This window comes from Exophiala mesophila, assembly GCF_000836275.1.
Source record: "Exophiala mesophila strain CBS 40295 unplaced genomic scaffold supercont1.2, whole genome shotgun sequence".
NCBI lineage: Eukaryota > Fungi > Ascomycota > Eurotiomycetes > Chaetothyriales > Herpotrichiellaceae > Exophiala > Exophiala mesophila.
Window position 1 is genome coordinate 2,208,159 of NW_015622505.1, and position 12,769 is coordinate 2,220,927.

Here is a 12,769-nt window from a genome sequence, read left to right on the forward strand (position 1 = left end):
CCAAGGCGATGCCTCTGGGGTCTGTGGTAATATCCAACTCTCTTTCCAGCACCACGTTATCAACGCCCATAGATCCCAAGAGCGCTGAGAGCATTGCCCCCGTCGGGCCTCCGCCACAAATGATCACCCCGGTCTGCTCTCCATGGTCAACGTCTTGACGCGACATGTTGGCAAGGCTGGAGGTCTCCTAGGGTCTGTCCTTCGATCGCCGTTAGTCGGATGCAAATGAGAGATTCTCAGTTGCTAGGCACGCGTGGCCGGTCCAAAAGTCCCAGCTGCGAGGAGACCAGGCAGATTAAATTGCCCATTTTCTTGCATCCCCTCCCGACGCGTTGATTCCTCGGTGCAAGCTCCCGCCAGAACCTGGGGAAGTGGGGATTAGAGGACTTGACGCTCATCACGGCAGTAGGAGACAGAGTGATGGATGTGGGACATGAACATGTATTTCTTTACGTCCCACCGTGGGACCTCCGGCCGACCTCCATGGCCGCAACTGCCACAAAGGCGGCTCTTCCCTTCCACCTCGACCACGAGCTCGGCAATTCTTTTGATACCTAAGGTATGCAGGAACGCCATCCGTACAGGATGATGAATGTTTCGAATTGCACCACATATGTTAGATGCGCTGATGATAGGAATTTTCCCGGCGCAAAGATTGCCCCCGTAGCCTGCGGTGGCAACCTCTGGGGCACCTCGGCCTTGAGATGGGGCAATATGCTCTCTGGGGTCGCTCCTGCCTAAAGTATTCGTTCATGCGGGGTTACCTAGCATAAGACTTCCAATTGTCCAATCATGGGCCCAGTTGGCTCATCAATTCCTCACGTGCCAACTTCCCTGAGGGACTCTTTGGGTCCCCCAACTCCGCCTCCCAAGTCCATTCACTCGGCACTCGAGCTTCTTCGCGACTTCGTCTCCCACATGGACCGAGCTAGCCACTTGCATCCTCGACGTCAAGCGTCAGGATAGCATGTCGCAGAGCTGCCCCAACGCCTCGAGCAAGTTTTATCCATTACAGTGGCATGATGCCCAAGACAGGCCTTGCCGCTGACGCCGTTCCCAGGCCATCCGGTCGGGGGAGAAGAAAAAGCAAGATCCGTCAATGCGACATCTGTGGACGGGCGTTCGCAAAGACAGATCACCTCGAAAGGCATGTCAGATCACACACCAAAGAGAAGCCTTTTCAGTGCGAGATATGCGGTAAGAACTATGGCAGACAGTGAGTATCCAACACGTTAAACCTCGACCAAATCCTGATCAAGCCAACGTCAACAGTGATACCTTACTTCGCCATCAGAAAGATCACACAGGCGATCAGTCTAAAGCTGGACTAGGGCCCAATGCCACCTTCCATTCCTCACAAGCATCGAGCCTGCACGAAGGTCTTCAACGCGCGTCTGACACGGCTTCCAATGACCCTTCCAACTCACCCTTGACTCAAGATCGAGGCAGCATCTACGATGCCATTCGCCACGACTCGATAAACCCTTCAGGTCACACCGACCCTGTCGATATGATCCTGCCAGAAAATGGCTCGTCCAAACCTGCCCCAACATACGACTCAGTGGCTTCCAATTTCCAGACACCTTTTGACGCCCCATTCGACATCTTCAACTTCGACTTCGAGGCCGAGTATCCTGCGTGGCTGGCTGATGGTGACTTTCATGCGGGTCTTCTGGACACTCCTCTAATCAACACTATGGCTGAGCTCAAGCCCAACTGGACAGAAAGTCCTTATGTAACCAACAGTCCCAGTGGAACCTACAAATCCGCCCCTAATATGAAGCACTTGTGGTACACTCCAGGGCTCAACCCCCAGGATGAGATTCCACCCTCGGGTCCAGCAACACCTCCAGAAACACAAGTTGAAGTCGACGATTCCTATCGTCAGACTCTGCATCAAAGTCTGCAAATCCGTCCGCCACACGAGTCAACTTTGCCATCGGCCGACTTTCTCAATCTTTGTGTCCGCTCCTACTTTAGCAAATTCCATCCCTGCTTTCCCGTGATACACGCACCCACCTTCCGACCTTCGAAATCAAACTCGATGGTGCTTCTATCGATATGCTCAGTGGGCAGTCTTTTTACGGGCTCCGTCAATGCGATCAGGCAAGGTGTTCAGATCTTCGAGCGGCTTCACAAGGCAGTTTTGGCAAATTGGGACCGGCTGATCAATCGAGGCAGAGATGAGAAAATATCCCTGATTCAGACCGCAATCATTGGACAAACTTTTGGCCTCCTTTCTGGTGAGCCTAAGCACCTCGCAATTGTCGACACATTTAATGGCACTCTCATCTCCTGGGCTCGTCGCCTTGGATCCTTCAAAGCCAAAAGGATGAGGGACCTCGATCTCTCGCTTACTGGTGATGATCTCGAGACACAGTGGAGGCATTGGGCAAAAAACGAAGAGCTCATCCGCATAGCCCTTAGTGTGCATGTACACGATGCTGAGCTGGCTAATATCTTCCACCACGAACCCTTCCTACGCCACAATTCCAGGCAGTTACCAGCTGCTGCTTCACAAGCTACTTTCATGGCCGCCAAGGCTGAGGAATGGCGCATGGCATATCTCAATGACCCAAGCAATTTCATCCTCCCTGGAACACCGTTGGTGTCTGTTGACGCAAACCTCCCCTTTGATATGTTATCAATCCCTAGTAATAGCTCGTTTACCCCTTATACCGTCCTCCAAGGAATTTGTGTCAACATTGTGGAACATCAAATCAGTGCACACCCTCCGCCTTCGAGGAAACAAGAAATCTCTGGTCTTCTCACAACATTCCATTCACGATTCCTTCAGACAGCTCCACCTTGGGGATCGGATTCCATGGACATGACCATATTGTGGCATCTTGCTTATATGTCGATTTGTGCTGACTTTGATCTTTTGGAAAGAGCCATTGGCCGTGAGGGTGGTACGCTTTCGACCGAGGACCAGGTGCTCGTAACGGCATGGGCCAATTCGGTCGATGCTCAAAGATGTGTCATACACGGTACCATCATTCAGAAAAAGCTAGAGAATCTTCCCCTCGGCTTTGAGCCCGCCATTCATGTTCCCAGGGCCATTTTTCGAGCCGGAATTGCATGGTTCTGCTACACCCGCTTCGGTACTGAAGTTGGCGGCCAGCAGGCAATTGTCCCCGAGAGTCTTGATTTTCCAGAATTCAAGATCGTCGGTGTCAACCCAGCCGCCCTGTTGTTCCAAGCGAATGGTTACAAACATGGCCGCCCTAGCGCCACCGAGATCAACGCTGCGTTGTGTGGTTTGACCGATTTGTTGCGTCGGATCGGGCATTGGGAGATTGCAAGAAGGTTCGCGGCAATTCTGGCGGCTCTCCTGCACGACGAAGCAGGCTGAATGTGTTTGCCTTGTCTTGATTTGAACAATTCCCAGACGGCAAGAATAAATCCTTGCTTTCAAATGTCAAAATTAAACCGGATCTGTCGCAGATTGTCTATATTCTGAGTTGTGCAGGGTAAATGGTGCCTTGGTCCGGGCACTCTTATGACCCATGGTGTTGTCGCTCGCATCAGTGTCCCCCGACACAGTCGTCGTTGTGCCGTCAAATGAGGTGATAAAACTCATATTCCGTGGACGGACAGGTGGACCTCGACGAGAGTCCTCTGGACCGAAAAGCTTTGGGAACGCCAACATGGCCACAGGGCGGAGAGTGGGTAAGCAAGAGCAGGCTATACCAATGTTAATCTCTAGGGTCGCTGCTAAAATCATCATGGCCGCAGCATGGTTTCGATCATTACTATTTAAGAACCGGACCACATATGGTATGCGGACAGCTGAAAAGACACATACTCTGCAAACAGTCAGCTCGTCACGAAGGCTCCCAGAAGATTGTCGAATGTCTTACACTCCTCCCAAGGAGAAAATTGCTATCAGAGCATACTTCTGGGGTCTAGGTAACCCCAGTCGCCAAAGCATTGGAAATGGCAACAGGCAGATGATGACATCTGTTAACAAGTTTGTAGCGGCTCCTACATACCACCAAGGAGACCAAACAAGACATCGACCGTGAATGTTGGGATCCCAGAATGATGCTATAGGCCGGCACATTGATAGCCAATAGCAGGTATAAACCACGGGAAGGATTGAAATGATGCAGATGAAACACCAGATTAGGAAGCGGTATGTCCTGTCGAGGAAGAATTTCAACGTCTGCAAGAGACATGAGATTTTGAGCAAATTCATCGCCCAGGGATAAAGGAGGGCACAAATGAATGTAAGCTGTTGCGGGAGGTATTAGTCAACTGAGACGAGCGTGCCGGGTTTTGGCAGGCTATGCAATTCATACCTGGTCAGTACGGATGAGTATCTCATCTCCGTTCGGCCTGTCTAATATTTCCTGGAGATGCCGACCATAGCCTTGCTTGTAACCTAGAATCAAAAGGTTAGCTTGTGCCATCGAATCGAAACAGCGAAACAAGACCACATACCAAGTGAGGTAGTGACAAGCCATCCGATTGCAAGCACCTCGACAATTCCAATCAAGATGTCCTCCGTCCAGAATCGCTTGACGATGACACTGCGGGTGTAGAACCTGAGAAGGACGCAGAGCAGAGATATCGACGTGATCACGGTACCGACGACAATCATCGAGTCAGGCAGATCCATGGTGTCACTTCGCACACGCTGCTGATGCCGAATCACTGATGCAAACCTGATCTCAGCCTGATGATATATTATATCGGAGATGATGTGTTTAAAGAGCCGACCGACGCTGATATCAGCTGAACGATGTCAAGTTTCAACCCTTGAAGCGGAGCTGAAGGCCAAAGAATCGAAAGAATCGATACGCGTGCACGGTGGGCAAGTCTCGATGATGAACGTCCACCTCACCTCACCTCTCATGGCCTCGTCTCGCGTCTCGCGCAACGACTTACAGACATGGACATGTTGTTGCGTACCTAAGCATTGGCAAACCATCTATTCAAGAGTCGAGAATGGTCTAAGAAAAGGGATCTTCACATGGTGCTCGGTCTTCTGGCAGATTCAATGCATCTATCCCTACGGAGTAGATGATCGACCCGTCAACCATCAACCATATCCTTGAATCTGCCTCACCAATGCCATTGATTCGTCTCGTGGATGGTGTCGGTGTATGCATGTACGAGATGGAGCTGATGTGCAGGGACGTAGCCTGGCCGTTGCATCCAGGCTGTTTTGGTTAACCTGTCGTGGTTGTTCGCTAGCGGCTAGAACTATTTCCCTTGGATAGATAGCCAGGACTAAATGGTGGCCTGTGCGTCGCTTCGAGATCTCTCCACAAGATGTGACAGGCATGATACAGGGACGGACGACCAATCTGGCCAAGGAAAGGAACTGTCATGGTTTGGCTTTTCCTGGATGGATGTGTCTGGGGTAGAGGTTGCGATGCGATGCGATGTTATTCATTTGTTGATAACTACCTACATACAGAGGGTATTATTACCACGGTTGCTATTGCTGCAGTTGTAGCTGCAGCAGTTGTAGACAAAGGGACAGAAAAGACTGACAGCCAGACAATCAATCCCCCAAAGTCAACCTAGCCAACCTCACAAAACGCCTTCTTCTTCCCAAGTGACCCCTCAACTACCTACTTAGTACAAGTACCTTTCATACTATAAATCCCCAAAGCATTTCCCTCTGTATCTTCAAAAAGCTGCATCAAGGCCGACGAACCTTCTGGTTCAATCTCGGAGGTCTTTTTTCCACCAGCAGCGACGATTTTCTGGGGTAAATGAGGGTTAGCATGAGCAAAGTGACTGTGTACAGACAGTACAACACAGGTTGGATGTTCAGATGCTCAGACCTCTCAGGGTCCAGGGATCAAGGGATCCGAGATTCTAGACAACCTTGGCATGATGAATGAGATGAGGAAGGGAGAGAGGGTCATAGCAGAACCAGAACCAGAGCCAACAACAGATAGTAATAAAAAAAGCACCCAAGCACCGGTACTCTTCCTAATGAACTCACTCACTCACCTGTTCATACGCATAAATATCCGAAACATATAGATACAACACTACGCCCTTCTTCTTCCCCTCTGTCGAATTCCACTCATTTGGGTCGACTCGGGTAATTCCACCACCTGGACATGGTTGACCAGGGACTTCGAACATGGCGATTTCATTTTCGTCGAGTTTTTTGCCTTCAACCGTTTCGGTGCGTGTGAAACTCCAGTTGAAGATTTGGGAGTAGAAGGTTTTGGCTAGGGGGGAAGGGAAGGGAAGGAGTTAGTATAAAAGATAAAGGGGAGTGGTTTGGTTGATTGAGGGTAGTATGTGATGTGTGATATGTACCTCGCTTGACATCCTGTGCCAATACGTTGATCCAACATGGTGTACCGTCTTTCGGAGGGGTCCAGTCCATGATACTTGGAGTCTGTTGGTGAGTGGGATTTGTGGGCTTTGCTATGTAATGAATGCCTCGAGAGATGTGAACGGTGCGAATGGGATGAAGAAATTTGAAAGATGATATCCCCCCTCGGTCAACCAGAGGTCGAACGACATATAAATACGTCTTTCACTTCCCTCATCGACCCCTCACCTCAATGGAAATCCCTCCACGACCTCCTCCATCAACGTACTTCCCAGTCTGAAGCTCGTATTGAAGTTTGGTTCACAAGGTTTGGGCATGCCCCCCAAACACTTCTTCGATCCTGATTGGCTGAATCCCCATTGCTGCCTGGCGCGGCACGTCTCAAAAACATCAAAGAGCAAATCACGCGATGAGACGGTAAAAATGTTGAATGAGTGCATGTAAAGCGATGTCACTGGTCTCACGAACTGGACGCGAAGTCACGTTGGTTGCTGGGCATGGATGGGTTGGTGGACTAAAATTCAAGATTTGAGCTGTTGGTGGAAGTATGGTGTAAGTATATCACAGCACGGGTTGAGGGCGAGGAGGGTGATAGAGTGGTGTCGGTTCCTGGCTACATAAAGTGTCCAGGCAGCAGAGGATACGAGTACGTTCAATCAATGGTTGAGACCGAGATGGAGTGGTGTTACTGGAGAGATGGTCGATGTCTGGTATCAGGTTGGTAGGTAGGAGGCGGGAAAGTCACGTGGGATCAACGAGGTCTCACAGGGGAAGATGGCAAACCTTTGGGGTCATGATGGCCATGTACCATTCATCAAACATTTGTGTAATCAATAAAATGATAGCCAGAAGAAGAGAAGAGAGATATAGTATTAATCCATGCGTGTGGATTTCATCTCATGTTATCAATTCCAACGGCGTAACCAAATTGTGTTCGGTGGAAGAGTTTTTCCATTCCGGAGAGTTGCTCCTGCCTCCTCTTCCCCAACGACAATCAAAAACTCGAAAAAAACCTCAAGATGCGTCTGTCAAGAACCTCGTATATCATAAACTAATCTTATTATTGGCCTTAGTTGCCGATGTCCTCTCGGTGTCATTCGGTGAAATCAAAGCCTTTACTCACAGCATCAGAATCTGACCAACCACTTGAGCAAATCTGTTATCAAAGCCCGACCCTCAACCAATCATCCCTGTTCCTAGTAGGCGAAAGCAACGTGCGAGAGCATAGTTTGCCGACCAAGCTTTCTGCGCCCGAGATGGCGTTTTCTTGACTGCATGAGCTTGTCTGTGCGGTCGACCGCACGTGGACAAGCGAATGCCGCCATTCCTACTCTTTGCAAGTATCCTTCTTCATGAAATTGACATGCTTTACAAACGTCCAGGAATTCAGTCCTTTGCCACGATTTGCCTTATCTCTATCACGACGTAACGGCCCACCCCACCTCATCTCCCACGGCGCGCCCGATCGACACAAGCATGCGAGTCAACTCCAGCCACTGGGAGACCGGTCCAAAGTCAAATCATGAGTGAAAAGGAATTACAAAACTCTTTTCCACGCCCCATTCGTGTCTCCCAACCTATCACTCCCTTCTCTCGATTGCAAACCCAGCTGCTCTAATCCATTTTCTGCCTGGTAATTCGATCCCATGCCGTCATACCCGTATCCGCATATTGACTTGATACGCATGGACCTAGAGTTTTTGCCATTATCTCGCGTCTGTTCACACTATTACATACCCCTCAATGCCGCGGCTTGTGGGATTTGACTTTCAAAATAGTACGCTGAGATCAAGGTCTATCCAGCCCAGTAGGTAGCATTGCGAGGTTTCAGCCCAGGAGTCCAGGTCATGGACGCCTCAAGTGATGGCCCGGATTCCTCTGCCATTCTTATAACACGACGTCACCCGCGATTCCTCATCTTGCTTCGCAGGACATGACTGCTCAAGCCTAGCTTTCACCCAGTCTTTGTTTGATCAATAGACACTGTCTCCTCAGCACCATCATGGAGAAAGACGTCGAAGCCAAAGGTGCTGCGTCGAGCCCGAGTTCGAATGGACATCCTGACATGAGGGAGGGTCATGTCGACCTACCTCGAGCTCCAACTGCTATGGGTCGCTTCATCGACAGCTTCAAACGAAATCCCAATGCTCGAGTCACTCCAGAAGCCGTAGATGCAGAGGGCAAGCCTCTACCCGACCAACCTCCTGCGGAACCTGCCCTAGCCATGAAGTTGAAACCAAGACATTTGCAAATGATTGCTATCGGTGGCTCAATTGGTATAGTGACTTGCAGCGTCGATCGTACCTGTCGTCAACTGACTGAACATCCCCAGGTACCGGTCTTTTTGTCGGTTCAGGTTCTGCCTTAGCCAACGGTGGGCCCGCGTCCTTGATCATCGCATACGGCCTCATCGGAGTCATGTTGTTCTGTACGGTTCACGCGCTGGGAGAATTGGCCGTGGCTTTTCCTGTTGCGGGCTCCTTCTCCGTATACTCAACACGGTTCATCGATCCGGCATGGGGATTTGCCATGGGATGGAAGTGAGTGATCTCTCAAGAGCAGGGGTGGGTTCATATCTAATTAAAACTCTCCAGTTATGCCTTGCAATGGATGGTCACTCTTCCTCTCGAAATTGTCGCTGCAGCAATCACTCTGGAGTTCTGGCCAGGAAGTCGAGACACTAACTCCGCCGCTTGGGTCACCATCTTCCTTTTTGTCATAATCGCCATCAACTTCTTTGGCGTCCGTGGTTATGGAGAAGCTGAATTCGTCTTTTCCATTATCAAGGTTGCCGCTGTCATTGGCTTCATCCTGCTAGGAATCATCATCAACACTGGCGGTATTCCTGGAGACACTAGAGGATACATTGGGGCGCGTTACTGGTACGACCCTGGCGCATTCGTATGGATCATCGTTACCACTTCCCACTTCATCGCTAACATTTGATAGAACCATGGATTCAAGGGTTTATGTTCGGTCTTTGTGACAGCGGCCTTCTCTTTCTCCGGCACGGAACTTGTTGGTCTTGCAGCGGCCGAAACGGAAAACCCTCGTTTGGCGTTGCCAAAAGCCGTCAAGCAGGTTTTCTGGCGTATTGCTCTTGTATGGCCGTCTCCATCTTCAAGGCCTTTTTTGTGACTGACACGTTGTCATTAGTTTTACATGGTTTCACTGACCATTGTCGGAGTCCTGGTCCCTTATAACGACGAGGACCTGCTGAATGGATCCAGCTCATCCGACGCCAATGCTTCACCCTTTGTCATTGCAGTGCGCAATGCCGGAATCTCAGTTGTGCCTTCAATCATGAATGCTGTGATTCTGATTGCCGTGCTTTCGGTCGGAAACTCGTCCATCTATGGTGCGAGTAGAACACTGGCCGCCCTTGCTGATCGAGGCCAGGCTCCCAAAATCCTGGGATACATCGATCGTTCCGGAAGACCACTGGTCTCTATAACTGTCTGCTCGGCTATTGGCTTCCTTTGTTATATCGTCGCAGCCGGACCGGATACAACCACCCAGGCTTTCAACTGGATGTTGGCCATCTCTGGTCTGGCAGCAATTTTTACTTGGTATGATTCCTTCCGCGTTGATCCCTACCTGGCTAACAAAAATTCAGGGGCTCCATCTGCCTATGTCACATTCGCTTCCGACAAGCATGGAAAGCCGCCGGTCATACACTGGACGAGCTTGCTTTCAAATCCCAAGCCACAGTTTACGGGAGCTACGTGGGATTAGCGATGAATTGTTTGATTCTGGTCGCACAATTCTGGACCGGATTTGCTCCTGTTGGATATGGTGAAATGACAGCATCTGAGCGGGTCGAGGGGTTCTTTGAGGTTTATCTGGCTTGCCCTATCATCATTGTCTTTTTCCTCGGATTCAAGTTCATCAAGAAGACGAAATTTCGCAGAATCAAGGACATTGACATCACCAGTGGCCGTAGGGAGATGAATTTGGCAGAAATCCTGGCCGAGGAAAGGGCAATTCGTGCCAAATGGCCATGGTGGAAAAAGGTGTACAGAACCGTCTGTTGATCAGCGAAATTGTGGTCAGTCTTTACATTTAATCACCTGGTTCGTACGACCTATAGGTTCTCTGGATATGAGATGAACTGGAGACTAGTGTTAGAACGCTTGTGGAGCTTTGTCGTCGGAAGAGAGCGGGTTGATGATGGGTTTAATGAGAGCAGAAGACAGTCTGGAAAATAATGTTAAACGTGGCTCGACGGCTTACCTACCATGTTGATGTTTAGTAGATCCCCGATTCACCTTAGTAGTCGCTCGAACCATCTGAGTGGCTGCTCTCGACGGCAACATATATTAACACGGTTGAAAACTTGCCGGTTTATCAATCTTGGCGAATTTCCAACTTCTTCCATCGATGGTAACCTTGATGAACGACAACAGCCATACCTATAAGCAAGTAGGTTGGATCCAACCATATTTATACCTTGATGACGTCCAAACCAAAGCTCGTCGACAGTCGGACCGGCTCGTCTAAAGTTTCTCGGCAGTAAGTGATGTGCTATGTCGGGCATGTGCCCAATTGCTGACGCTGACTGATGACAGGCCGGAGGTTCAACCCATACCACCACTTGAGTCTGCTCCCGTCCGCTTCTTCCTTCCGTTGAACATTGCATTTTATTTGCTTCTCTCTTCACATGCCATAGCAGCACTATATGCCCCTATCCAGGACTGCGACGAGACATACAACTATTGGGAGCCTCTTCATTATCTCACCCATGGCTATGGTCGACAAACCTGGGAATACTCTCCTGAATTCGGCATCCGAAGCTGGGCTTATATTCTTATCCATGCCATTCCTGCCAAGATCATTGGGTTACTCAGTCACTCGAAAACGACAGAGTTCTATGGACTACGACTTGTCCTCGCCGCAGTATGTGCATCCACGGAAACGAGGCTGTACTCTGCCATATCCCGCATCCTGAATCCTCGCATCGCCATCGTTTACCTGATGATCGTGGCTTTCTCTCCGGGCTTCTTCTATGCGTCTGCTGCTTTGCTGCCCTCGAGCTTTGCCATGTACACGTCAGCACTCGGACTTACTTGCTTTATCGACAGGCGTGCCGGTCTGAAGACGGCAAGTGGGATCATGTGGTTCGCCATCGGTGGTCTGCTGGGATGGCCCTTTGCTGCGGCACTCATCCTTCCATTTGTCGCCGAAGACTTTTTAATCGCTGCGGTCGGGGGAAACTACATCTTTGATGTTTTTGTTCGATATCTGAACGGTGCGGCGCGATCGCTTGTCGTGCTTGCTTTACAGGTCGGTGTAGATTCGTTGTTCTTCGGGAAGTTGATTGTCGTACCCTGGCAAATCGTCGCATACAACGTCTTTGGGGGCCAGGATCGAGGTCCCGACATCTTTGGCACAGAACCCTGGCATTACTATGCCCGAAACCTGTTGCTCAACTTCAACTTGTGGTTCATTCTTGCGGTCATCTCAGCACCTCTCTTCATTTTGCAGTCTTTGATCTTGAATCAAGCTTCGACCGCACAATCACGTCTTCGCACTCTTACCTTGCTGGCGCCTTTCTACCTCTGGTTGGGCATTTTCAGCGTTCAGCCTCACAAGGAAGAGCGATTCATATACCCAGCGTATCCGTTTCTTGCGTTGAACGCTGCTATCGCCTTTCACTCGTTGTTGGTCTGGATTGGTTCCTCTGACTCGATCATCTTTGGCAAAATCCCCACGAGGCTCAAGTTTGCAGGCACTCTCCCAGTTGTGTTCCTTGCCATCAACATCGGTCTCTTACGTATTGCCGGGACATTGACCGCATATCGAGCGCCTTTGGAGATTTACAGTGCACTTAACACTCCTGGACTTAATGTGACAGGGCAAAATATCTGTCTTGGGAAAGATTGGTATCGATTTCCCAGCTCTCACTTTCTGCCCAACGACTCACGCGCCAAATTCATCAAAAGCGAGTTCGATGGTCTTCTACCTGGCGAGTATCCAGAGTGGAATTTCACATCGAGCTATTTCCCAGGCACGTGGATAATTCCGGATGGGATGAATGATTTGAACCAAGAAGATCCAGGAAAACATGTCGACATTGAGCAGTGCACCTACCTCGTGGATTCGCAATTTGAGGACACTCGTGCAACCGAGCATGAACCATTGTACATCCGTGATGACAAGTGGGAACATGTCTCATGCATACCGTTCTTGGACACTTCAAAAACGGGTTTGATAGCCAGGACAATTTGGGTGCCGGATATTCCTCTGGTCCCTCCAAAATACCGTCGCCATTGGGGACAGCATTGTTTGTTGCGGCGAAAGACGGTTGAATGAAGAGAAGATAGGTGGCTAAGAAGGGTATTTGACCACGAGGCTACAATCAGGTTTAAATGATTGCGAATTGACGCGTTATCTCGCATCAATCATATATCTCCGGACGCCCAGAATGAGGGGCAATTGACTGCAGGATGGATCGCGGTC

The 12,769-nt window shown here is 49.9% G+C and overlaps 4 protein-coding genes across 4 annotated transcripts; 3 read left to right on the forward strand and 1 right to left on the reverse strand.

Moving 5' to 3' along the window:
• Nucleotides 1–1,022: 1,022 nt before the first annotated feature.
• On the forward strand, nt 1,023–3,355 carry PV10_02621 (uncharacterized protein; the record flags this gene model as incomplete). Its single annotated transcript, XM_016366956.1, has 2 exons — nt 1,023–1,216; nt 1,273–3,355. The coding sequence occupies 2 exons, from the start codon at nt 1,023–1,025 to the stop codon at nt 3,353–3,355; spliced, it is 2,277 nt and encodes a 758-aa protein (XP_016226474.1).
• A 72-nt stretch (nt 3,356–3,427) lies between these two features.
• On the reverse strand, nt 3,428–6,361 carry PV10_02622 (uncharacterized protein; the record flags this gene model as incomplete). Its single annotated transcript, XM_016366957.1, has 7 exons — nt 3,428–3,809; nt 3,864–4,237; nt 4,305–4,387; nt 4,447–4,740; nt 5,612–5,720; nt 5,974–6,200; nt 6,292–6,361. 7 exons carry the CDS (start codon nt 6,359–6,361, stop codon nt 3,428–3,430), a joined length of 1,539 nt encoding a protein of 512 aa, XP_016226475.1.
• A 1,951-nt stretch (nt 6,362–8,312) lies between these two features.
• On the forward strand, nt 8,313–10,344 carry PV10_02623 (uncharacterized protein; the record flags this gene model as incomplete). Its single annotated transcript, XM_016366958.1, has 6 exons — nt 8,313–8,586; nt 8,643–8,850; nt 8,905–9,211; nt 9,260–9,412; nt 9,467–9,879; nt 9,927–10,344. The coding sequence occupies 6 exons, from the start codon at nt 8,313–8,315 to the stop codon at nt 10,342–10,344; spliced, it is 1,773 nt and encodes a 590-aa protein (XP_016226476.1).
• Nucleotides 10,345–10,763: 419 nt separating this feature from the next.
• Nucleotides 10,764–12,662, forward strand: PV10_02624 (uncharacterized protein; the record flags this gene model as incomplete). Its single annotated transcript, XM_016366959.1, has 2 exons — nt 10,764–10,822; nt 10,879–12,662. 2 exons carry the CDS (start codon nt 10,764–10,766, stop codon nt 12,620–12,622), a joined length of 1,803 nt encoding a protein of 600 aa, XP_016226477.1. The 3' UTR covers nt 12,623–12,662.
• Nucleotides 12,663–12,769: the final 107 nt, after the last annotated feature.